Source organism: Arachis ipaensis, chromosome B1 (genome assembly GCF_059453495.1).
Source record: "Arachis ipaensis isolate K30076 ecotype BB chromosome B1, ASM5945349v1, whole genome shotgun sequence".
NCBI classification, from domain to species: Eukaryota; Viridiplantae; Streptophyta; class Magnoliopsida; order Fabales; family Fabaceae; genus Arachis; species Arachis ipaensis.
The window spans coordinates 149,760,666-149,787,068 of NC_142436.1; the positions used below are offsets into that span (position 1 = coordinate 149,760,666).

The window sequence follows — 26,403 nt, forward strand, 5'->3', positions numbered from 1 at the left end:
AGTCAATATTTGACTAATTCAGTCAATATTTTGTTGTGTTGCTTTATAGGCATTTAGACTTCGACTAATATAGGAAAGCAAAAAGGCTTGGTATTTTATGGCTTAGATTTTGGCTTGCGTTGTGACATAACTAAGGGTAGAAAACTGAGTTAAGTGGGGTTATTGTTATATTTGTGCAAGTATGGTCTGAACTAAAATTATAAAATGGGCTCGAAGCTTTACATGTTTAAATAAAGCCAAAATATAATGACATATATACTACCATAATTGGATTAAGAATAGCTGAGTCCAGAAGTAAAACTGAATCCATAAACATCTGATTTTTCTAACCCTATACGGTTAAACACTTAAACCTGTTATTATATAGTAAACCTGGAAATGGCAGAAACTTGCTTAGCCAAACATATTGAAATTCTTAAAAAAATATTGCTCACGTAATCATCTATTAGGCACTTCCTTCAGCAATATTTATTCATTTTTGGAAATTGGTGTATTAATATTGACCTCACTACCTTGTACTGTTTAATATTGGATGCTGTCTATGGTAATTAGTAAGTAGTACCTATATCACTTAAAATTGGTATTTGATATCTCATATCAGAAGCCAGTATTCGTATCATACATGCATTATTTTACAAAAAAATACAAACCATGAAAGAATTAACAAAAAAGAAAAACATCTAAATAAAATAAAAACTATAATAAGCATGGATACATGTGAATGTGAAAACTAACAATCTGATTACTTACTACAGTTTTCATCCAATTAAAGGGACAAAAAAAATATATCATGAACACCAAAAATCTATCATGAACACCAAACATCCAATACCCTGGCGGCAGTTCTGATCGGCAGCGTCTCGCCCGGCAACTAGGTTGCAGTGAAGGCCAGATGTTCAGCGACGGCGCCGAGCTTGAGGGCAACGCACAGGTCGCTTGCGTTCACCTGTGACCTTCCTCGGTTGCAGGTTGCGGGGCTCAGGGTTCTAGCGCCGTCAAGGGGCTCTGCAGCGAATTGGGAGGGTTTGAGTGAGAGGAGGGAGGAGAAACAGCGTAACAAAAGGGATTGGGAATTTGGGAAAAAAGTGGAAATAGCAAAAACTTGGTAGTGTATTAAAGTAAACAGCTATAATAGGATTAGAATTAATTTTCAGCTTTAATTTCAATTTGGGCCTAATAAAGAGCCCATTGTAGGGATTGTATGCATATTTCATTAGGGGAATCCTTTATTTATATGTTTGATATAACATTGTCCACCTTTAACATTAAGAAATAGAAACATTTATTTACTTATTTATTTTCCCTCGCCTGGCCTTTGTTATAGCTTACATCAGTTAGGCCCTGTCCCCTGATCTGATGAGCCGTGGCCTTCGTTCTTAAGGTCCCCAAATACTAGAAGCTGCAAATACAATGAAAAGTTATCATCTAATTAGAATGTGAAAACAGAACCAAAGAAATTTGATATTGTAACAAAGAATTAATTAATTCGAATATTAGCACAGAACTCACCAGTTTTGGAAAGTGTCCAATTATTATCGTCCCCACCAACTTGCCATGCAAAATATCCAATCAATCCAATGCTCTTAGCATAACTAACCTTAGCAGAAACACTCTGAGTATCATCATAACCAACCCAAGTAGTTCCAGAATAACAATAATTCGTCACATAAGTTGAATTATACACAGTTTGTGCCCCATTATTTATGAAACTCCTGATATCCCTATACACAGGAGTTGAACCTCCAGAAGGAATTGAACCAGCACCATTAGCACCCGCAAACAATCCATGAACATTAGCATTCACCAAAGTCCATGCATAACCATAAAAGGGTAACCCAATTGCTAGTTTGTTGGGTGGAACTTTAAGCTGGTTAATCCATGAAACATTGATTCCTTCAGATCCACTGAATATTCCACTTGGATTGTACAACGGTGCTGGTGGCTGTGTTGAGTTTCTATACCCATCTGGAATGAAAAGATCATAGACCATAACGTTGATCCAATCCATGTTGTTGGTGATACCTTGAGCAGGGTAATATTGCAATGGTGATATCTGGTTAGAGCCAGAAACTGCACCAGACAACAAAAGTTGTGTTTTTCCTGAGATTCTAGCTTCTTGTTTAATGGCTGCTCTCCACTCATTGAGGAGAAAACCAAGGTTGGTCTTGTCTGTGTTTGAGTTAGGGTACTCCCAATCAAGATCAAGGCCATGGAAGTTATTTGCTCTTGCTACTTGAATCGAAGAGTCTATGAAGGTCTTGCGGGAGCTGTTCTGTGTAGCCATTGTAGAAAACTTTGATGCTAAAGTAGGACCTCCACCTCCTCCTATGGAGAGAAGGGTTTTCACTGCAGGGTTCTTTTTCTGAACGGTTTGTGTGAAGGTTGAGAAGGTGGATGAAGGTAATGTGATCTTGTTGGTGTTTGAATCTAAATCTGCAAAAGCACAGAAGAGATGTGTGAAGTAAGAGGAATCAATGGCTGAAGCATCAAGACCACTGTCATAATACCAGTACCCTCCTTTCACTCCTGCAGCTTCTGCATTTGATGAGAAGAAATCGAGTTGCAGCATCAACACAAGGATTGTGAAGATGGAAAGTGAGAGAGTATTGGAGTAAGCCATAGTTTTTTTTTTTTTTTTTTTGTATGGGGTGTATAGGTTCTGATATTTGTTTATTTATTTATAAAGAAGAATTGGATGTGAAGTTTTTGACCAGTGAAGCAAATGTGTGATCATTTGTCAAAGCTAATTTATTTACTTATGCAAGGTGTCCACACCAAGTGAATGGGTTTGAAATTTTTAACAATCTAGATATAGCTTCACATTAATGCTGCAGCTGTATTAATTTAATTGTATGCATTTTTGCATTTTTGTATTTTTCTTATTAAATGCTTCACACCCAATTTGACTATACTATTACTATATGTTAAATAACACTTTTTAATTTGAATATGGAAGTAAAGGGAGTGTTGGACTCGTGTATGGGGAGGAGGGGTGCTTCACAGCTTCACCTTGTTGTGGGATCAGAGGAAGCAGAAGTTGGACCCTGCGAGTTATGTCTCTCAAAATGTAAAAGAAAAATTAATCAAAACAAGAAAAACGGAGGGTCCGAATTTCACGTTTCAGATTTCAAATTCCATCAGCTGCAAATTGGACTATGCGATTTGTGAAGCAAAATTTCATGACCAAAGAATTCGTATGGTCCGAGTTGTGTACTCTGAGTGTTTTCAATTTTTTAACACAAATCGGACCCTCCGATTTGTGTACTCTGAATTTTTTTTCAACTTATTAAACACGAATCGAAGGTCCGATTTGCGTACTCCCACAATTTTAAAAAACACCTAAAATTACCATGTTAAAGTATATCATTTATTTTGCTTCCATATCAAAATTTTTTAGCCGTTAAATAATCCTTTAGCATTGCATATCCCTGATTTGTATTATTGATGAAGTTTGATATAGGGACAACTTTAACTTCCAATCTCTAGTGCAACTCAGAGAAAATACATGCTATATTTAATGTGGAACACAAGTAGATAGAAAACATTATTATTTCATATTATTGTATCACTCTCAGAACTGAGCCTTGCCCTTCATCCTTAAGATCCCCAAGCATTAGAAGCTGCACCGTACCAAAAAGGTTATCTTTTAATAAGTGTTAAAATATAAAAATAACAACCAACTAGTTTAACTACATTTTAATCAACACAAGACTATAACTAAACACCCTGATTAAAAGAAATGCAGAGCACTAACCCGCTTTAGAAAGTGTCCAGCTGTCATCTCCACCAATCTGCCAAGCAAAATAGCCAAGCAATCCTCTTCCCTTGGCATAATTAACCTTAGCAGACACACTTTGAGTATCATCATAACCAACCCAAGTAGTTCCAGAGTAACAATAATTTGTGACATAAGTTGAATTATACACACTCTTTGCCCCCTGATTCTTTATGAAACTCCTTATATCAGTATATAAAGGAGTCCCATCTCCAGAAGGAGTAGAACCGCCGCCATTAGCCGCCGCAAACAATCCATGGTTATTAGCATTCACCAACTTCCATGCATACCCATAAAACGGCAACCCTATTGCAAGTTTCTTAGCGCCAACTCCAACTTGATTAATCCACGCCGTTATCCCTTGATCTCCGCTGAACTGTCCTCCCGGATTGTACAACGGCGCCGGTGGCCTCGTCGTTGTTTTGGACCCACTTGGAATGAAGAGATCATAGACCATAACGTTGACCCAGTCCAAGTTCTTCGAGATAGCTTCACCGTTGTAATATTTCAGCGGTGATATCTGATCAGAGCCAGCAACTGCAGCTGATAACAGCAATGGTATCTTCCCTGAGGTTCTGGATTCTTGGGTAATGGCGGTTCTCCATTCACTGAGGAGTAAGCCAAAGTTGGTCTTTTCTTTTTCTGAACTGGGGTACTCCCAATCAAGATCAAGGCCATGGAAGTTGTTTGATCTTGCTACTTGAATTGAAGAATCTATGAATATCTTGCGGGAAGCGCTACTGTTAGCCATTGTAGGAAAAGGAGCAGAGCCTTCACCACCTCCTCCTATGGAGAGAAGGGTCTTCACGGAAGGGTTCTTTTTCTGTACAGTTTGTGTGAAGGTTGAGAAGGTGGATGAAGGTAACGTGATCTTGTTGGTGTTGGGATTTAGTTTGGCAAAAGCGCAGAAGAGATGTGTGAAGTAAGAGGAATCAATGGCTGAAGGAACAAGGCCACTGTCATAGTACCAGTACCCTCCTTTGACTGCAGCTTCTGCATTGAGAACAAGGATTGTGAATATTGCAAGTGAAAGCGTTTTGGTATTGATGGCCATTGTTGTGTTTTTGTGTGTCAATGTTGGAGTTAACTTGATCCGTCATATATATAATGACGTTTGTTTGACCCATCATTGTTTATGCTAAAATCATGGAATGAATGAATGAATTTAGAAATCTGAATTGCATATCTGTCTTATGTTTGTCATTATATTTTAGCAATGACATAATAAATAAGCAAATTACTTGTACCATACCGCCATAATTATTTGACTTGTTTCTTGTCATATTATCTTATTATTTTCTCGTGAAGTAAATGGACCGCTACCAATGTCATTCTTGCTTACCACACCAACCACTATAATAATAAATTAATAATAATACAACTTAATAAACATCTTATTGTGGTTTAATCAACTTAGAAATGTCACAGATTACAGAATGATAGAAAAAAAATATTCCCTTAAATTATATAACTATGCGTTGCAGCGTTGATCCAATTTCATTGCTTTAATGGAAAAACCATTTATAGGATAAGCCGAAAATTTTTTTCGTCCCTAACCTTTTTTCGGCCTATACCTTAAGAACCAAAATCGTACTTAACCCTAAAAGAAAATACTTTTAACATACATAAGACATGGCAATGAAATCAAGGTACTTATTTCTTCACTGGCCTTGGCCTTGTTATTACTTATTAGAAACCACACTTATTCGTATATTGCACATCATATATCATTCTGTGAACTGTGTCCGGACCTTCCTCCTTAAGATCCCCAAGCATCCGAAGCTGCAATATTATCAGAATTTCAAAATATAAAATAACAGAAAATCGTTGAACATATATTGTAAAGCATGAAATAAAACAAATTCATATAAAACTCACCAGTTTTGGAAAGTGTCCAATTATTATCGTCCCCACCAATTTGCCATGCAAAATATCCAATCAATCCTCTTTCCTTGGCATAATTAACCTTAGCAGAGACACTTTGAGTATCATCATAACCAACCCAAGTAGTTCCAGAATAACAATAATTTGTCACATAAGTTGAGTTATACACAGTTTGTGCCCCATTATTTATGAAACTCCTGATATCCCTATACACAGGAGTTGAACCTCCAGAAGGAATTGAACCCGCACCATTAGCAGCAGCAAACAATCCATGAACATTATCATCCACCAAACTCCATGCATAACCATAAAAGGGTAACCCAATTGCTAGTTTGTTGGGTGGAACACCAAGCTGATTGATCCATGAACCATTGATTCCTTGATCTCCACTGAATAGTCCTGTTGGATTGTACAATGGTGCTGGTGGCTGTGTAGAACCAGCCCCATCTGGAACAAAAAGATCATACACCATCACGTTGACCCAGTCCATGTTACTTGCAATTTCTTCAGCAGGGTAGTATTGTAAATTTGTAATCTGGTTAGAACCGGCAACCGCAGCAGATAAGAGCAATGGTGTATTGCCAGAGGAGCTAGCTTCTTGAGCAATGGCTGCGCGCCACTCGTTGAGGAGGAGGCCGAGGTTGGTCTTGTCTGTGTCTGAACTGGGATACTCCCAATCAAGATCAAGGCCATGGAATTTGTTTGATCTTGCTACTTGAATTGAAGAATCTATGAAGGCTTTTCGGGAAGTGCTATTGTTAGCCATTGTAGAAAAAGGAGCAGAGCCATCACCACCTCCTCCTATGGAGAGAAGGGTCTTGAGTGAAGGGTTGTTCTGCAAAACGGTTTGTGTGAAGGTTGAGAATGCGGTTGAAGGTAAAGTGAGGTGGTTGGTGGTGGAATCTAATTGTGCAAAAGCGCAGAAGAGATGTGTGAAGTAAGAGGAATCAATGTCTGAAGGATCAAGGCCACTGTCATAATACCAATATCCTCCTTTCACTGCAGCTTCTGCATTTGATAAGAACAGTAACAAAAGGATTGTGAAAATGGAAAACAATGCCATTGTTTTCTTCCCTTTGATGAATGAAAGATATTGAGTTAATTTGTATATATATCAAATATTTCAATGTATCTTTAGTTTCCATGAGTTTGACTTGATTTTCATTCGTCGTAAGCTAATTGATCTCTTCAAGTTATGTATACCAAGTGAATGAATTGGAAATTTCAAACAATCTAGACATCCAAACACTTGGCACTAGTTTTTTTGGACTAAAAAATTTGGATACGGAAGTAGAATAGTATTATACTTTAACATGATAATATTTTGTATTTATTAAAATTATGGGAGGTACATAAATCGGATCCTCTGATGTTTAAAAAATTTTAAAAGTTTGAAGTACACAAATCAGACTCAACGATTTGTGTGAAAAATTAAAAAAATTTGGAGTACACAAATCGGATAAACACAAATCGGACGGTCCGAGTATAAAAATCGGACGGTCCAATTTGTGAACCTAAAAATCGGACAGTCCGATTTTTGTATCTCTTAAAAATCGGACGGTCCGATTTATACTCCGTACATTAAATCATCTCACATTTTAAAAAAAATACCACAGTAGATCACAATTTAAAAAAACACCATTGTTAATTCAATATTAAAAATAAAAGAGTGTTTTTTTTATCTTTTAATTTTTTTTAAAGAAAAAGAAAAGAAATAAAAGAAAGTCAACTTGCATGTTGTAATAACGTGTCAGGTTCCAAAGTCCAAAGAGTAAGGTGAGCGCGTGAAGATAGAGCAAAGGTTTTCCGCCGCACCTATGTTTGGCGCGTCTTGTCACGCGCTAACCATTTCCTCTTCCAGCTTCAGTTTGAGCTGCAGGAACAACTCTTCACGCTCTTCAATGGCCGCATCCACTGTTCGTATTGCCGTCGTCGGCGATGTGGTAAACTCTCTTTCTCTTCCTATTTACGAACTCAGCTTCTATTTTTCTCCATTACTCAAAAAAACTTGCTATTTTTACAACAATTCTACAAGTAATGCTCTTCGTGTTTTTCTTAAGCACGATTGCTGGAACTTAGAAGAAGATTCTAAGGCACTTGAGTTTTTGCAGGTACTATTGTTGTTTCCTCTTTCTAATTTTGTTCATGTTGATCAGAAAAACTTTTTCCTTTTGCATATATATATAAAGTACTAATACAGGGATTCTCAAATTCCTATCTTTTTTCATGCAAAACAAAATAATAAATAAATATTTTTAACTTTTCATATCAACTTATTTAACAAGCATTAGATGTAAATCCCACCTATCTATCAATCTAATTTAGACTTATATTGAAGTGCAGCCAGATTTGGTGCTGTTTACAGGCAAGTTTTTTTGTTTCAGCTGATCAACAACCTAAAGCACTGTGATGAGTTTCCTAAATGCATTTTGGTGCCATTGTTCAAGAGACTGAGACCTAGAAAGGCACAAGCTGCAAGGATAAGGCTATATACATAATCCACCCTCCCCTTACCCCACTAGGTGTTAGTCTCATGCAGCCACTGCTTCATCATGGACTAATTGGTACATATAAAGCTGGTGTAACCTGTGAAAAATCTGCATTTAGATAACTGAGGAGTATTCTAGTACTATGACTTACATTACTAGTCAGACCCTTGAATAAATCATCATGTCACTTCATGTTGTGTTTATGTCCAGTTAATTTATCTTCATTATGTAACTGTTAAGGTTAACTATGATTTTTTTATTATGTGAGCCATCGCTTTCTTATTGTTTCTTTCTTCTTTTGATTGTCCTCCTGTATTGAATTTTATTAGGTGATTTTGGTGATGAAAATGTTGAAGTTGTTCAGAGTGTAGCCAATCTTGAATTTCCTAAAGCAGTTATACTGGGAAACCATGATTCCTGGTTTACTAAGCAATTTTCTGGAAGGTAAAATTGACATGTTTGTCATAAAGTTGTTGTGAATCTATTTCTGTCCAGATAAATTTACTTTCTGGAGAGGTTCATGTGGTGAATCTAGTTCTATTTTGAACTAACACTTCAATTTACATGCCAGTGAGAAGGATAATGTGCAGCTTCAGCTAGAATGGTAAGAGTCTACAAGGAATATATTTATTCTGGGATATTCTTTTCCCCCTTCCATCTGTTAGTGTTACGCTGTGTATATTTACCTTATAAGTATATTCTTGTTGATGCAATCTGTTGCTGAAATGCATTTTACAATGCCATGGGTGGCTAAAGAATTATCCTGTTATCAAAAGATAAAATAGTAGTGACATGATGGACCATTTTTCCTGGTCCATTAGAAGGTTCAAAAGATATTTTAAGACACTGATGTCTAGTTTCTCACTGGGCATGAAACTTCCCATTAGAAGTTACAATTACTGTGGTGGAACATGAATACTTAGCACCTTTTCCATTTTTTATTAAAAACGAAAAAAAAAAAACCCCTCCTTTCATGGCTAGTTTCCTTCATAGATCACAATAATAATTTGCATTTTCCATAGTGTTCCTTAATCAATTTGTTGATTGCTGAATCTATTATTGTAAAACTCAGCCTTGGCGAGGAGCATGTGGCCTATCAACGTTTAGACTTTCCCATGATAAAAGTGAGTGTTGTTGGTGGACGGCCATTTTCCTGTGGGGGTAAAGCTTTGTTCCCCAAAAAGCTCCTGGCTGCAAGGTGTGTATTGTACCAAAAGCAATTTGATTTTCAAAAGTCATATGGTCTCTTGTGCCTTGGCAAGTAGTGGATCATGTTATGTGAAAAGTTCTATAATTACTGAAGTCCCCATTATTGCTCAAAATCAACTCATCAAATTTAAGCTTTCTCTTAGATATGGAATTAAAGACATGGATGGAAGTGCTAGGAGAATCCATAAAGCTGCTCATGGCACACCAGAGGATCATTTTCTTATATTACTAGCACATAATGGACCTACAGGTGCAATTGCTTGCCAACTTTGATATAATAATATCAACTCCAAAGGTGCTTGCTAGTTTGGGGTATATAAAGATTGATTTTTTTTTTTATCTTTTTTGTAGGCCTTGGTTCTGCTGTGAATGATATATGCGGCAAAGATTGGGAATTTAAGGGTAATGGTGATCATGGTGACCCAGGTAAAAACATAAGTTCGAGCTAGGTTGTAATTAAAGGCATCCCCTATTGTGTGTTTGGGTAGTCAGAATCAAGTTAGCTATCAAGTCTAGATTGTCTTTCGTTTCTATCAAGGCCCTTTCAATTTTGGTGGAACTATGCCTTGATTATTAAAATGCAAACTGCGAATATGATGTAAGAGACACAATGCATGCCACGAGAAATGAGATATTGTTTTGACTTAGTTTATTGTATAACAGATCTAGCACAAGCAATATCCATGATAAAGGAGAACAATCAAGTCTCTATTCCATTGGTTGTGTTTGGCCACATGCACAAAGAGCTGGCATATGGCAAAGGCTTTAGGAAAATGGTTGTAGCCGGCACTGACAACACCATATATTTGAATGGGGCCATAGTTCCTAGAGTCAAAACGTCGCTAGACGAAGTCAAGGGGAACTCGGATGATCAAAGTTCCCTTAACTCACCACCAGAGGCTGGTGGTACAACAAGAGTCTTTACTTTGGTTGTGATTTCAGAAGGAAGAGTTGTGAAGATAATAGAGAGTTGGGTCTCGGTTGTCAAAGACAGGACCACTTTAGAAGAAGAGCATATATTATTCGAAGGGAGTTAGGAACATCATTCCTCATCCTCCACATTTTAGGTCCTTTGCTTAAGTCACATCATATCATACTTGATTCATACACAAACACATGGTATTTAATGTTGACACCACGGTGTAGAATTGACATGTCTTGATAATAATTCTCATCTATATGGTGCTTTATAATTATTATACTTGTATTGGTACCTTTTTATTTATGTGGTAATCCAAATATGCAGGCTCTCTGTCTTTAATGTGTTACTTGCAGATAGAGGATACCCATATGTTTTGGTTAGTGATACAAATTTGGTTAAATTACATGTTGAATGATGTATGTGGGTCTATTGGATTATCCAGGTTGTTCCATATGCCGCCATGGTGCACATTATTTTTTAACCTGGTCCTGTCTCATGTCATGTGATGCCATTTTGTTGGCCAAATTTCACTTTCTTTTGCAACAAGTACTACTGTACATGGATTCTGGGGTTGATGATAGGCCTGGTACTGGAATAGATCATTTTCCAGTTTGCTTTTTTCTCTGGACCCAATGACATTTTCAGTGGCTTTGGCTAAGGGGTTTGGGATCCCATTTGGTCATGAAATGAAATGCTTCCCATGACTTTATTTATTAGGTCCCCAAGGTAAAGGGGTAAAGAGTGCTGTGACGCTGAAGGTTGACCAACCTTTTTATTGATTTGATACTGGGATATTTCATCTTTCTCTTTTATTTTTCTATAGAAAAATGTGTTACTCACTTGAAGCTTGAAAGTAATGTCCCATTCTCTAGACTTCTTGAATTAACCATGCAAATTAGTGATTGACACATTTAAACTAATACCATTTACTGCCTTATTTTAATCATTCCTTTCTTTTTGTCAACACTAGCCTGTCATACACAGCAATAGCATAGCATCTCCATTATATTCCATTCTAAAGCATTGTCATTCTGTAAAAGTGTCTACTAGTATTATTTTTGCAGTGTCGTTTCTATCTTGCTTTCTAAGGTCTGGTTTGGTGCACCGAATTCCAAGCAGTCTATGGAACTTTTTTTGACTCGTCTAGTTCCCTTTACAGCATTGTATAACAGGGAGAGGGGGGAAAAAGTGTTAAAAGAAAACTTAAAACACTAATCACTTTCCTTGGTGCAACCATTGACATTGCCAAAAATTTGTTAATGACTTTATTATATAAATTTGGAGCATCATTTTATAATTGTGTAGTGAATGTGACAGCAATTGCCCCCACTCTGCTGGCCTTACTTTACTGTCCAAGTGTCCTTACATCTTTGATAGAGAAGAGGGTGTTGAGCAATTAGCATACTCCAAGTGAAGGACTCTCATTCATTCAAAATATTTGATAGAACATTAACATTATACCTTCATTTATTAGGATTCCTACTTTTCTATGCTCTAGGCCCCTCCTATTAAAGATTAGTCAATTAAATTTCTCAGTCACCTTCCTATCTAGCTTTCCTACCATAAAGCCAACATTTTGGCCTATCTACAATTATATATAACAGTACATTAATAGATATTAACGTGTCTATTTATATATTCTTTTATTGAAGATGTATAAAAATAATACAAATAAAATATTTATAATCCAATTAAGATATCTTCAGTTTTAAAAATAACAAAAATAATGTTTTTTATGAATTATTTATAATAATATTTTTTTTAAAAAAGTTGTACATTATTTTTTTTTATCTCCATTATTATATATATATATACGACCAAGACAAATTGCCGACTAAACTAGATACTTCGATTTGCTTCGTCAGAATTAGTTGATTGCTTCGTTTTCCCTTATCATTGTAGGAAGATTATCCCTTATCCCATTGTCACTATCGAGTGCCATCGAATGTAGGGAATGGCCTATAAAACTATGAGTTTATATATAGAAATCATTAAATGAATTGAGTGGAGATAAAAGGAAGAGAAATGTTGGTCATGCATATATTTGTGACCATTTAAGACTATCAAATATAGTTAGATAATCATTGACAGAAAATCAATCATTTTATCTCAATTATTTTGAGTGTTATGCCATATAAAAAATGACTGTTATATTATCCAACCGAAGGAGTAACTTGCCAATTATGTCAAAGCAAGTTTATTATGAACATTATAGCAGGTTGCCATAAAAGGGATAAGCTTGGTAATTATGTTGAGGATAATAGGGCCATCATAAACAATAATATGATCAAATATCTATTCACAAAGCAGAAAAATCAGCTAATCAAGTACCATTGTTTGGTAAACCATTGAGCTTTCAAATGTTGAGGTTGACAGGGCACTTTTCCACGCTTTGAATGTTTTTACCATTGAAACGTTGTTAAAACTAAAGTATATATTAGCAGCATTTGAAATAATTACTCCTCTGATCTTTTTTTTTTACCTCTTAATGTGAAATTTGGTATATCATTAAATAATGATATATTGAATTATTGATTTAATGATGTATTATTATTATTATTATTATTATTAGCTCTTTCACAGTGTTAACGCAAAAATAAGAGATGATTAAATTGTATCGTTCTTTATTTTAAAAAAAGGTTACTTAGCTTTATGTTGACTAAATTATTTTCAGTCCTCCTTTCGTTAATACATAAATAGCATAATTGAGTGAAGTATACCAAATATAAGTGTAAAACTTAAAAAAAATATTCATAAAATATATTAATAAATTATAGAAAGAGTTTTAAGTATACCGAAAATACTGGTATTCCAGTTGTTTCAACCGTTGATCTGAATTATAAAAAATATATATAATATATATTAATTAAAATCAACGGTTAAAACAACTGGAACACCGGTATTCCCAATATACCTGGTAACTTTCCTAAATTATAATCAATCTTAAAGAAAAACTTAGTACCAGTTTTTAAGAAGTCATCACCCAAACAAGTAGTTATCAATAATAAAAGGTAAAATGTTTTTTATGTTTAAAAAAAATAATTTTGTTAACTTTACCTTTAAAACACCGTTAATAATATTAGGGGATAAGTATTGTTTTGGTCCCTAACGTTGAGGGTCAGAATCGAAACCGTCCCCAACGTAATTGTCGATTTAGAATCATCCTTAACATTTTTTTTTTGTATTAAAATCGTTCTTTTTAATAAAATTTTAAATTTCATTCATAAACTACCCATATTTTAATAAAAAATTATAAAATTTAAAAAAAAATAAAAAAAAACGCGTTTTGGGAGAGGGGGAAGAAAGGAAACGCGTTTAGCCGCCGCTCATGCATTCTTCTTACGCCGCCGTGGAATGCGTCGCCGAGAAGGGGAGCCCGACGCAAGGAGGGTGGCGCGCGAAGGAGAGAGAGGAATCTGAGGCTGAGCTGGGTTCCTGCCACCACCAATCTACCCAACCACCGTCGCTCCGTCGCCCACGAGCTGTCGTCGGCTTCTGCATCTGCTTCTTTTTCTTGCTTCGGCTTCTGCTCCTTGCTTTGCCTCTGCTTTCTGTTTTTGCTTGAACTTCTGCTTGAGTTTCTGCTTCTGCTTCTTCTGCTTTGGCCTCTTCTGCTTCTGCTTCTTGGTTTTGTGCTTGAGCTTTTGCATCTCTTTTGTGTTGATTTTTTTAGGGGTGTCCGCGGATCGGATCGGATCGGATATGACCAAAATTTTGATCCGATCCGCACTAAAATCATCGGATCGGATCGGATCCAATATCCGCAGTTTTTAAGGTTGGATCCGATCCGATCCGATCCGCACATTTGCGGATCGGATCGGATCGGATATCGGATATATCCGCAAAAGACAAAAATATTTTTAAAAGCTTATTTTTATTAAAAAAATATCAATAAAATTTATTTTTTCTATTCTTTTAAATATGTTTACTCTTAAAATAATATTAAACATACTTTTCTTGAATAATAAATTAAAATAATTTAACATATATGATAATTATTAGTTAAAATAAAACATAAAAAGAATATTTTACTTATTTATTTATTTATTTTTGCGGATACGCGGATATGCGGATACCAACACAAAATCCGCAATCCGATCCGATCCGATCCGAAAGCCTTGCGGATCGGATCCATATCCGCAATTTTCGGATCGGATTCGGATAAACACCGCGGATATGCGGATCGGATCCGATCCATGGACACCCCTAGATTTTTTCTGCTTTCTGCTTCTGCTTGTGTTGGTATTGGTGTTGGTGTTGGTGCTGGTGCTGGTAAGGGTATTTTTGTCCAAAAAAATTAAAAGGACGATTTTAATACGAGAAAAATGTTAAGATTGATTCTAAATCGACAATTACGTTGGGGACGGTTTCGATTTTGACCCTCAACGTTAGAGACCAAAACAATACTTATCCATAATATTAAAGTATAAATTTTATATAAAAAAGTGGTAGAGAAGTATTTTTTGTACTATTATGCAAGATGACAAAATTTTCCTAAATTTATCTAAAGACATATTTTTAAAATATATAAGAATTAAAAATATATTATTTTAATATTTTTTAATAAAATATTTTTTGCAATGCTTTTAAAATATATTCTTACGAGCATATGTTTAGTAAAATGTATTTTTCATTCACTTATAATTACTTTGATTTGACGAATAAAACATTCAATTTAAACTCAAAATTTTAATATGTTTCCTATTAAAATAGAATCAACTCCCCTCAAATATGTTTAAAAAATAGAGTTAATAGTCAAAATCGTCCCTGAAAAATACTCTAATCTCTATTTTCGTCTTCAAAAGATAAATTTAATCAAAATTGTCCTCGAAAGATTTAAAATTAATCACGTTAGTTCCTCCGCCTATTTTGTCACTAACAACGTTAATTTTTCTGACGTGGCACGTTTGTTTTTTTTGTCTTTTTGGTCATGGGCTGTTAAGCCCAAAAAATAGAAACAGAACCCTAACTACCCAGAACCCAACCCACCCGTACCTATCCCGAAAATCCCTCCTCAACCCGTCTGAATAGCTTCAAGCCTCCATTCCCGTCCGCTGCAACACAACCCCCGCAATGGTGGTTCTTCAAGCATTCCTTCATCATTCTCAATTGGCAAGCCATCACATCTTTGAGCTATTCTCCAGTGCATTCGATAGCAGGTATTATGCTCAATAACTGGTCGTTTGCTCCAGTCCCCTCTTAATCGAGAATTCAGGTGAAGAATCTTCAGACGATCTTCCCCTTCAACTGACTTTAGTCCTTGTAACTCAACCATGAACCGTGAAACTACAACCAATCCATCACTTTTCCTCAACTTCCCAAGCTTAGGAATATATTCCTTATGAGCAAAATGGGGTGTCCCCACCCCAGTGATTGAGGAACCTGCTGCTAGCCCGCAAGGTAGAAACATCAAGCCATCTCTCTTCTGCAATTCATCCCTAGTCATTGATATCCAAGAAGGACAAGACTCAGGCTTTCTTTCAATGATAGATTTCTCTCCAGACTCCACGTCATCAGCCGTGTCTAATTCTCCCCAAGCCTTCAGCCCCCAGTGAAACTTTGTTGGGTCTCAAGGGAGCATCCTTGTCCGTGCTATCCTCTAGCCTCCGGTGAAGTGAATCGATAAACAGAACTAACAAAAGGCTTGCTCAACTTTGAACCTTTTGAGCCACCAACAATAGCGGCACCATCCAATCCATCATAAATATCATCCCTACTTATCGTTGACACAATCTTCAGAATTTGAGGAAACGTGCACGAAATGAAAACCAAATATAACACTCTAATAGCAAACAAAAATTGGGACAACCTAAACCTCCTCGAATTGGAAGGTTCAGTTTTCTGCCTCCTCATAGTCTTCAAAATCAACAAACTAAAGAAAAAACGATACAATCTACACTACAGCAAGTTATCAACTACAATAATACCCTACACTGCAAATGTTTTATGCGAATAAAACCATAAAGAACTACATCAACGTGAAGAAGCACGCAAACGACAACAAAACTGTAAGTTTGAAAGCAAACTCTAAGTCCAAAATTTCCACTAAAAGCGACAGGACAACGAATTGGATTGGGAGTGAAAAGCGAGCACTATACCATTGATGCGGCGGTGGCAGCAGCTGTGGAGTAGGGGATCTAAGACGCTTGATAGGTGGCGGAGGTTGGCATTCAGGCAAGGCGTGGTATCTCTGCAACATCCGACGACGACGGCGGTGGTTACTGGAGACAGTGCGCAACGTGAAGCTTGAAGAACCACTATTGCGGGGGTTATGTTGCAGCGGGACGAGAATGGAGGCTCGAAGCAACTCAGATGGGTTGAGGAGGGATTTTCGGGGTGGATACGAGTGGGTCGGATTTTGGGTAGTTAGAGTTCTGTTTCTGTTTTTTGGGCTTAACAGTCCATGACCAAAAAGCCAAAAAAATTAACGTGCTACGTCAGCAAAATTAACGTTATTAGTGACAGAATAGACGGAGGGACTAACGTGATTAATTTTAAATCTTTCGAAGACGATTTTGATTAAATTTATTTTTTGGGCGAAAATAGAGATCGAAATATCTTTTAGAGACAATTTTAACTATTAACTCTTAAAAAATATTAATAGTTTTCTTTTTTTTTCTTTGGGTACATAAATATTCATAGTTTTGATTCCTTCGCTAATATACCATACTTTGATGTACCATATAAAAAAATCAAGTGTTCAAATAATTTCATCAGATTTGATGAAAGAAAAGAAAAGAAAAGGTGAACAAGGAATGTCTGACTCTGACAATCTTGACTGCCCCTGCCACTTTGACCTCTCTTAGAAGATCCGCTACTCCATTTGACCAAATCTTAGCCGTCCATCGTCTCAAATCCTCTTTTCTCGTTCTTTCTTTTGTCGCCGTTCCTCTTATCCACAGTCCCTTGTTTTTGTATGATCCCCTGGAGTATTAGCTAATTTATTTAAGTCAATTGTCCAAATCGCCCCCACAAGCCTTTAGTATTTAGAAATGTGCATTTTTTGACCCCAATAAATTCCCAAATATAGTCAAAAGAATTTGTTCCATACTAGTAAATTTATCATTACAAAAATGAGCATGTGAAAATGAATAACATGGAATATCATTTTATGCTTATATATTTTCATTTAAATTTATGCATTATACATTGGATTGTACTTCTGGCTTAGGAATAAAATGTCGTTAACTTGAGTCTTATCCTTATCTATTTTGGTGTAAGGATTGATTTTCCCGCTGGTAGCTATCTCAAGGGGACAATAAATATTAAATATGCCCCTCTGCACCTTGGGGGCAAGAAAATCCATATCAAGCCATAATCAATGAAGAAGGGTAAGTTTGACTTTTCATTACAGTAACCCCACAAAACCAAAGGGTAGACACGCAGAAACTCAACACCCCACCTAGCTTTTCTCTTTTATCAAAATCACGTGTAGTTAAATCTAGAATTCGAAATTAAATACATTGATTTTTTCCAAATTAAATCCCGAATGAGCATAAAGCAAGCATGAATGAAAGAATAAGAAACCTTAAACTAGGTTATTAATTAGTATAATCTGAATAATGAATGAATTAATTAACGTAAATGAATGAAGGGGAGAGAGAGAGAGAGAAAGATGATGTTATGTGTAGGAAGCAGAAGTAGTTGTTGGTAGTTCCAGCTCAGGCGCTTAGGTCGGATCTATATCCATCTCTCACACACAATAAACAAGTTCCAAGACCTTTCTTCTTTCTTACTACACACCTCTCTTTCTTTCATGTGAGTGATTAATGGGGAATGTGACGGGCACTGTGGCGGCTAAATTTGCCTTCTTCCCGCCAGAGCCCCCCACTTACGACGTCTACAGGGACGACGACGGCACCGTGGTGTTCTCCGGTCTCACCGCTGACAAGAACGTCGACGTCCACTTGCTCGACACCAAGGCCGGCAACAAGATAGTCGCTACCTTCTGGAAACATCCATTCGCCAGGTTCACCTTCCTCTACTCCCATGGCAATGCCGCTGACTTGGGCCAGATGCACGACCTTTTCATTGAGCTCAGAGCTCACCTCCGTGTCAATATCATGAGGCACGTTTCTATTTCTTTTCTTTTCCTTTCTTCTCTGTTTCCGTTCCTTTTTCTAACTGCCTTCTACGTGTTTGCAGTTATGACTATTCCGGTTATGGAGCATCTACAGGTAAGGTAAGTCAAAGTCAAACTGCATTCATTCATTCATTTCCTTTTGTATTCTTAAATATTTGATTTTATTCGAAACTATTACTGTGGCAGCCATCTGAGTTCAACACATATTACGACATAGAAGCTGTATATAGTTGTTTGAAGAACGAGTATGGGATTAAGCAAGAAGAGTTGATTCTGTACGGTCAATCTGTGGGGAGTGGACCCACACTGCACTTGGCTTCAAAGCTACACAAGTTGAGAGGTGTTGTCCTTCACAGTGCCATTCTATCTGGGATAAGGGTCCTCTACCCTGTCAAAATGACATTTTGGTTTGACATTTTCAAAGTAAGTTTCTCTGTTTCTGTTCTTCTTCTTTCATGATTGTTAATTAATTGCTCTCATAATATTCACCTCTGTGTTGTTTCTGTATTCACAAAATAATCTCTTTTCATCATTTCAGAATATAGACAAAATACGGCATGTCAATTGTCCAGTGTTTGTTATACATGTGAGTATAGTGTATCCCTTTCTATTTACGTTTCTGCAATTATGTCTTTTTCTTTGCTTAAACTTCACAATCACCTTCTTTAGTGATGCTTTTATTTGTTGCTAGCTCTGACAACGGTTTCTTCGTATAGAGGCTTTGTTAGGCCTAAATAATAAAAGGTGGGGAGGGGTGGATTCTGGGAATTATTTAGATTGATTTGTAAAAACAGATGAGAATGTTAATTAATTAAGCTGAAGGCTTGATTTGATTGCAAATGTCCCACAAAGCAAATCAATGATCCTTAACCATATTAGACTTTTCCTTTCCAGTTTCAGCTGATTTGGTTGGACTTTAACTTTTCTACTTTTCCAACGCTTTCTTGGTGCTTGTATCCAAGTTGTACTTCTCTTTTGCTTTTGGTTGTTCCACTTGTCTGCAAAATGTCCTTTAGATTATTTTACCAAGATGGTAAAATTTTGACTCAATCTCTTCACTTTCATAAATTATAAGACCCAAGATGAATTACTGCTGCAAGTAAAAACAATGTGCTGTCGGTTCTAGGGTGAAATTGAAACATCAGAAACTTGAGATATCAATTAATATTATTTGAAATTGTCATGCTTTCAAAGAGTTTGACTATATGAGTACTACTCAACGTTTACATTCATTAGTGAATTTACGATGGCAATATACAGTTGAACCACAAATATAAAACATGTATATGTTATCCAGTATCATGCGTGTTTGATTTGAAGGTTGATAGTCATACTTCGATTGTATCATAACATAGAAGGGAGTGGTAAAAAGTATTTACTATGTAGATAATATCTGTCATCAGATTAAAACTCTGTACATTTAGACACGTGCTTTTGATACATTCCTTTTCCGGATGCTTCTCCCATCATACTTTTTAGGGGTATTGTTACTTTAGTTAGTATGGCCTACTGATATTGGAGTTGCTAGCACTTTGTGCTTTTGTCCTATTGTGGAAGAAAGTAGAATATTGCCTTAGAATACATAATTCAAGCATGTGACGAAGAAGCCTCAATAAGGAGAGTAGAGCAGATGCAGTTGTAGAAGCCTTTCCCATGTGGCTATGGGAGATTAGATATGTTCTATTGTGTTTCCTTGTGTGATTGTTCATTAATTCAATACTCCATAAAGCTGACATAGTAACATGGATATTTGTCTTCATGGTATATGCAGTATCTTAACGAAATAAATCAACACCTTGTACCACTAATAATTTTTTGTGTGGTAATGGATTATGTGCAGGGAACGAATGACGACATTGTTGATTGGTCTCATGGAAAAAGGTTGTGGGAACTGTCCAAGGAAAAATATGACCCCTTATGGGTTAAGGGTGGAGGCCATTGCAACCTTGAGACATTTCCAGAGTACATAAAGTATTTGCGCAAGTTTCTAAATGCAATGGAGAAACTCTCACTCACAAAGCAGACAAACAAACAACTCACTCAAAATCCTAGTATTACTGAATCTAGACATAACAAATGCTTAAGATTTGGTAAAAAATAGGTTGATGTTTTATGAGGTTTTTGCATGCAGGGAATCACAGCCAAGGTTTAATTGGTTGTTGAACAAAATGACAGTAGTACCTTGCTGTGCTACTTTGATTCACTATTATGCAGATAATCAATTGATTGATTAGATTTAAATCCAAAAAAATGATGTCATGTCTTTAGATCCAAATCCTGTTACCATATTTAGGTGGAGAACTGTTTGCTTGGTTAATATAATTTAAACTTTTGATTTTGGTTAAAAAGTTATGTATAGATTATCATCATTCTCCGGAAAACATGTCTCCTCCCTCTCTATCTTTAGGCTAATCTCACTGTGGTTTGTTATGTAATTACATTTTATATGATAGGCATGTCTTAAAATGCATGGTTACTTAACCAACTTGGGACATAGTTTAAAAACACTGAAAGCTGTTATTTAAGTTCAAATTTATTAGCATTGTATGGTTTAACCTAAAATTCGAAGGAAAGAGTAATCTAGACAGCTTTTATGCATCAATTCATAGAAGAGATAGAAGAATCATTGTAGAAGGTAACCTATTAAAAGTCCTGGACATGATCAAATGAATGAGTGCCATATCTAATAAAAGTCCTGAACTAACAAATGAATGATTTCTAACAAATCAAATAGATTTTTGTACAACAAGCCTTCCTATAATCAAATGATTTCTAACAGAATGATTATGATTACACGACAGAACATAGATCAACTTCCTATAATCAAATGATTTCTAACAGAATGATTATGATTACACGACAGAACATAGATCAACGTGGAAAAGAACCAGATCATACTCTCAGCACCTGATAACAATTAGCTGGTGAAAAATTGCATCATTCAAAGGGAAATCTTTTTGCACCATCTCTGCCCTAAATTAAAAAGGCCAACTTTGCATCATTCTCCATCTTATCCATTCCAAAAGATTTTCCCTTTCTGAATCCTTGATTCAATTACGATCAAAACACATTAACAGAACAGTACAATTGGAAAGCACTTGGGAACAAGTCAAAGCTTTTGTGGTTTAATGAAAAAAGAGAACAAATGAATGCATAAAGAGAAGAAGATTAGTTCACAAAAAGAAGAGCAACGGATTAGACCAGAATGAAAACAAGTTTGAGTGGTTATCTATCGGATAAGGAGGAAGAACACGTAGTGGGTTTTATGGGAGTTCTAGTCAACGAGATTTCAAGCAGTGCAACAATACTAATAGGAGTGCTACAGGCTTTACAAGTCCTATTAGAGGAAGCTAACATCAAACAGGAGGAACTAGAATTCGCCACAAGTTGTAAGAGAATAGTGGAATGGATCAATGAAAGCGAGAACGCGAAGGGGAGTAGAGGTTTGAATAAAGCTGGAAGTGCAAAGCATATGTTTCAAAATGTGGCTATCCAATTTAAAAGATATGTGACAATATATAGTAATGTTATAAGGTGGGTGGGCATCACGATTGACATTATCATGGTAGAGGAAGTGAGAATATGAATGCTAGTGTAGGTGTGGGCATCTCAATGTTATGTGTTTCGGTTTGCAGTAAGTGAGGTTCATTTAGTTGGCATTTTGATATTAAAATACTTTGAAACAGGTAGTGATAGGTGAGACTTTGGTTGTTTTGTGAATTAGTCATTGTAGTTTTATTTATCTTTGATGGCAATGCCAAAGAGAATAAACTGGTTTCCGATACTAATTTTTTTTAGAGGGAATACCCATCCGTGACAATTATCTCGAAAGGATGAGACCCCCAAAAAAAAAAAAAAAACACCAAATCCGGTCCCTGATCTTTTGTTTTTGGAACTTATTAACTTCTGGGCCAAAAAAAACAACATTGACTTTTTCTTGGCACAGGGACCTCGTTGTCCTTTCGAGGTAATTATCAGGGACCGAGTTGAATTTTTTTTTTGTCAAAAGCCTCGTTGTCTTTCGAAGTAATTATCAGGGACTGTTTTGAGTTTTTCTCTTTTTTTTTTTTATAAATTGTCTCATCTTTTAGAATCGAGCTTGTAACAAACAATCTAAAAAAATAAAAATTTATTAAACAAAAAATATGAAAACTAAAATAAAAATTCCAATTTCAGATAAAACTCAAGAAAACAAAAGAGAGGGAAAGAATGATTGTGTCCAAAAATTCCAATTTTAGATAAAATTCAAGAAAACAAAAATCCCAATCAAGTGTATGATGAGGCCAGAGATAGGAAAAAATATTGGATTTCGAAACAATGAATAAAATTTACACGAACATAACTTTTTTTCTTTCTTTAAAATTTCTCGAGTCTAGAAGATGAGGGGAAAAGTGCACATCTTGAGAGAAGCAAAGGAACAAAAAAAAAAAAAAAAAGTACCAATAAACAAAAAAATAGAACAAGAACACGATAACATAAGAAGCAATCAATAAGGTTCACAATAATCCATGGGTAAATGTGATAGAAGTTAAACAAAGAAAAAAACATAGTAGTATACCTTGATATTGTTTGAATCAGAATTGAAATGTTTGAACTATTTGCTTTATTCTCTTTTGTAAGTAAAAAGAATAGGTTCAAATGTTCTGCACGTGACTATAATTTTACCAAATTTTTAATTATTAAATTTTTATATCATATAATTTTTTTTTTTAAATTTGGTCTCTATTAACGTTAAATATCTAAAAAAAACGTTTGTAAATTATAAATTTACTTATCTATCCATGTCTCCCACTGTCATTGCTCCCCGTTACTTTTCCCACTCAACTCTTGTTCCATCACAATTCCATAGTCAATTTCATCTCCTATAACCTCATCATCATTAAGCATTCTCCCTGCCGAATTCTCCTCGTCTATTTCTTGATCATCTTTCTTAGAGACATTAAGTCGAGCATCTGGTGAACGTGATCATCATCCTTCACAATCCCTTGTTCCAAACTACCATTTGATGATATCACACATTTCTCATAATTCTTAATCACATTTTCAAGACCATCCTTTCCAAATTGTTCCTCATCTTCATCAAGAAGCATAGGATATTTATGATGATAAGGAATAGGGAGCAACGTACTCATCAGTATCTGGGTACAAATACGGCTTGCCAAGAAGAATGCATAGCAATGGCCTCCCCTTCCCCACACTCTCGTTCTTCCTCTTCTTATAGGTGGAAAAGAATCATACTCTCGGCACCTAATAACAATTAGCTAGTGAGAAATTGCATCATTCAAAGGGAAATCTTTTTGTACCATCTTTGCCCTAAAAATTAAAAAGGCCAACTTTGCATCATTCTACATCTTATCCATTCCAAAAGATTTTCCCTTTCTGAATCCTTGATTCAATTACAATCAAAATACATTAACCAATCAATCTACATATATATTATATATATAAATAGAGCACGTTCAAACTCAAATGCAATTAAACAATCAAATATCAAAACAAGATCAACATACAGTTTAAACTATGCTATGATTGGGCGGCACCAGCCTCCTCTTCGAGCTTCTTGACATAGGCCTTGAGAACCATCACAACGTCCCTGGCCGGAGCCTGAAGAGTGCTGACGAGAGCAGAGGCGGGGCTCTTCAATGATCCCAATAAATTGGCATAAATCTCAGCGCGCGTGGGCAAAGTCTCAAGCGTTTTGAACTCATCGGGGCCGTAGTACTTGCCTTCGAAGACTCCACCGGTGAAATCGTTGTCTTCGAGCTTCTTCTCTTTCTGGAAGTCTCTGTAGGGTTTAATGGCAGCAGGGATCTCCTCCGTGTGGACGAAGAGCCACACGTTCATGCCCTTCATGCAGGGTTTCAGGGTCTCCCAGCGCGTGCCCTCCACCGCCTTGTACACGAGCGTGTTCTTCGCGACGATGAGCTTCGTGGTTTCGGGGAGGGATTTTCGGAGCTCCTGGAACTGCTTCACGGTGAATCCCTTATAGTTGATGCCGGCGAGGAGGTAGCAATTCTCGAGCTGCTGTTTCACGGTTTCGACGGTGGCTTCCTTCTTGGTGCGGGAAATGGCGGCGGTTATGGTGGGGAGGCGGTGGTTGTGGGGGCGGGGGACGCGGAGATGGATTTTGGAGGATGGGGGAAGAGTGAATGGATTAATGGGTCGTGTGAGGAGGTGGCAAGTTTGTGTCTTGGAATTGGTGGAGGGAAGGGCAAAACTCATTACGGCGGTGGCTGTGGCTTCCATGGGGTAGTGCTGATAACGGAGATTAGGAAGAAGGAGGAGGGGAAGAAGAAGAAAAATTGGGAGGCTCTCTTATCTTATCGTTACTTCTAATTTCTCACTCTCAGTTGTGGTGCTGACTTGGCTATACTACGGTGTCCATTTTTTTTTTTTTTTTTGTAATTTTCGCTAATTAAAATTGCAACATTTTGTAATTTTATTTTAAATTAAATTTTGATACAATAAATAAATGATAAAAAATAATAATAAAAAATACTAAAATTTTCTCATAAATTATCTATACCAATACCATTAATCAATCACATTTTAATACCTTGACATTCATGTATCAATACTTTTATTTTCAGTCACATTTACTTAGAAAATATTTTGAAAAAAAAAGGATAGAAGTGGAACATAAAAATTTAGACTTAACAATTAACATATGAATAATTTATGGTATGGGGTTATTTATTGTGAGGAGATGGAAAAGTTTAGAGGACCAGCAACTTTATTAAATTTTGGTCAACATGTAATTAGCAAAAAAAAGTGAGCCATTAAATGAAATTTCATACCAATCTCATACCATTAAAATCATCATTGAGAATTATTTGATGGCTACAAATCACAAAAGTTACTGTTTCCTATCCTCGTGAGGACATTATGGCCTAGCAAACTGTCTTGCATGGTCACATGTGACATGTTTGAGTTGCAGCCAGGCACGGACCTACATGGAACCATGGGGGGGCACTTGCCCCCACTCTCATTTAATTTTTTTAAACAAAAAAAAATATATACATATATAATATGCCCCCATTTTAAATTTTAAATGATCCCATTACAAATAAATTAAACTAATTATTTAAAACCTTGAATCCATTTTATCTTGCTATCATTTTGATTATGAGTTAACCTAATTAAATTTAGTCTTCTCTCATTCTCAAATCCTAGTCGTCACTCATTTATTCTCTTAAACTCTCTTCTTAGTTTCATATTTTCAACATTTTTTTTCTATTCCTTGTTTAGTGGTCATCTTGTCTTCATCAACAGGTAAATTTTAAATTCTCTATTTTGTTTTATACAGCTCTCTATGATTTTATGTTTTTTTTCAATTTTATTGTTTCTCTTTTCATATTTTCGATTGCAAATTTTAATTCAAACAATTATAGTTTAGGTATTAATCTATTTTTATATTCTCTTCATGAATTTATATATTTTATTTTATTTTTGATTTAGTGATCCTTATTATTTATTTGTTTATCTTTTATTCTATTCTATTATATATAATTATGTTGCATATAAATTTCTAAAGTGAATCGATCAATTTACTAATTTAGAATATATATTTTTTATTTTTAGAAATAATAATGGAAAAATATTTTAAAAGAAAGCTACCACTAGAATCTGAAGTCACTTCATTAGTCTCTTCTAATAAAAAAAAGTTTTTAAAATTCAATGTAAAAAGTTTCATAGTTGATCCTGAACAACGACCCAAAATTTTAAATTATGATATAAATGACAGAGATGAAATTAGACAAATTTATTTGTGAAAAGATCATTGTCAACCAAGAGAATATAATTTTCTACAAACATATTTTGGGACTTTTTTTGGTAAATTTAATGCTGATTGGTTTGATGAATTTAGCAATTAATTGGAATATAGTATTTCATAAGATGCTGTTTTTTATCTCTATTATTATCTTATGAAATCTGATAGTGCGAGTAGTAATGCTTTTATAAAAGAGCTCTTTTTAAATTTAAATTAATATATCTTTTGATAATAATGTGAATTATTTTTGCCCCCTTACCATAAATTTTC

At 35.7% G+C, this 26,403-nt stretch overlaps 6 protein-coding genes across 8 annotated transcripts; 2 read left to right on the forward strand and 4 right to left on the reverse strand.

Moving 5' to 3' along the window:
* Nucleotides 1-706: 706 nt before the first annotated feature.
* LOC107620337 (class V chitinase-like) lies at nt 707-2,704 on the reverse strand. 2 transcript variants are annotated; one of them, XM_021106185.2, is made up of 3 exons: nt 1,510-2,704; nt 1,330-1,399; nt 707-1,005 (listed from the first exon to the last, which is right to left on the reverse strand). In XM_021106185.2, exons 1-2 carry the CDS (start codon nt 2,618-2,620, stop codon nt 1,377-1,379), a joined length of 1,134 nt encoding a protein of 377 aa, XP_020961844.2. In that variant the 5' UTR covers nt 2,621-2,704; the 3' UTR covers nt 707-1,005; nt 1,330-1,376. The 2 variants fall into 2 exon arrangements, with proteins under 2 accessions (XP_020961844.2, XP_016178002.3); XM_016322516.3 differs by lacking the exon at nt 707-1,005 and having other exon boundaries at nt 1,238-1,399; nt 1,510-2,703.
* Nucleotides 2,705-3,411: 707 nt separating this feature from the next.
* Nucleotides 3,412-4,977, reverse strand: LOC107620344 (class V chitinase). The gene is made up of 2 exons (XM_016322522.3): nt 3,755-4,977; nt 3,412-3,620 (listed from the first exon to the last, which is right to left on the reverse strand). The coding sequence occupies exons 1-2, from the start codon at nt 4,827-4,829 to the stop codon at nt 3,598-3,600; spliced, it is 1,098 nt and encodes a 365-aa protein (XP_016178008.1). The 5' UTR covers nt 4,830-4,977; the 3' UTR covers nt 3,412-3,597.
* Nucleotides 4,978-5,157: 180 nt separating this feature from the next.
* LOC107641020 (class V chitinase) lies at nt 5,158-6,758 on the reverse strand. The gene is made up of 2 exons (XM_016344531.3): nt 5,654-6,758; nt 5,158-5,557 (listed from the first exon to the last, which is right to left on the reverse strand). The coding sequence occupies exons 1-2, from the start codon at nt 6,720-6,722 to the stop codon at nt 5,535-5,537; spliced, it is 1,092 nt and encodes a 363-aa protein (XP_016200017.1). The 5' UTR covers nt 6,723-6,758; the 3' UTR covers nt 5,158-5,534.
* Nucleotides 6,759-7,407: 649 nt separating this feature from the next.
* LOC107641029 (Calcineurin-like metallo-phosphoesterase superfamily protein) lies at nt 7,408-10,619 on the forward strand. 2 transcript variants are annotated; one of them, XM_016344540.3, is made up of 9 exons: nt 7,408-7,602; nt 7,720-7,770; nt 8,003-8,024; nt 8,478-8,592; nt 8,720-8,752; nt 9,221-9,346; nt 9,501-9,607; nt 9,709-9,783; nt 10,021-10,619. In XM_016344540.3, the coding sequence occupies exons 1-9, from the start codon at nt 7,477-7,479 to the stop codon at nt 10,392-10,394; spliced, it is 1,029 nt and encodes a 342-aa protein (XP_016200026.1). In that variant the 5' UTR covers nt 7,408-7,476; the 3' UTR covers nt 10,395-10,619. The 2 variants fall into 2 exon arrangements, with proteins under 2 accessions (XP_016200026.1, XP_016200036.1); XM_016344550.3 differs by having other exon boundaries at nt 7,479-7,602; nt 8,003-8,223.
* Nucleotides 10,620-17,425: 6,806 nt separating this feature from the next.
* On the forward strand, nt 17,426-20,710 carry LOC107641055 (uncharacterized). The gene is made up of 5 exons (XM_016344567.3): nt 17,426-18,347; nt 18,425-18,461; nt 18,549-18,785; nt 18,901-18,948; nt 20,203-20,710. Exons 1-5 carry the CDS (start codon nt 18,049-18,051, stop codon nt 20,461-20,463), a joined length of 882 nt encoding a protein of 293 aa, XP_016200053.1. The 5' UTR covers nt 17,426-18,048; the 3' UTR covers nt 20,464-20,710.
* Nucleotides 20,711-22,900: 2,190 nt separating this feature from the next.
* On the reverse strand, nt 22,901-24,745 carry LOC107615462 (large ribosomal subunit protein uL10c). Its single transcript, XM_088502234.1, has 2 exons — nt 23,873-24,745; nt 22,901-23,609 (listed from the first exon to the last, which is right to left on the reverse strand). Exon 1 carries the CDS (start codon nt 24,606-24,608, stop codon nt 23,886-23,888), a length of 723 nt encoding a protein of 240 aa, XP_088358360.1. The 5' UTR covers nt 24,609-24,745; the 3' UTR covers nt 22,901-23,609; nt 23,873-23,885.
* Between the last annotated feature and the right edge of the window lie 1,658 nt (nt 24,746-26,403).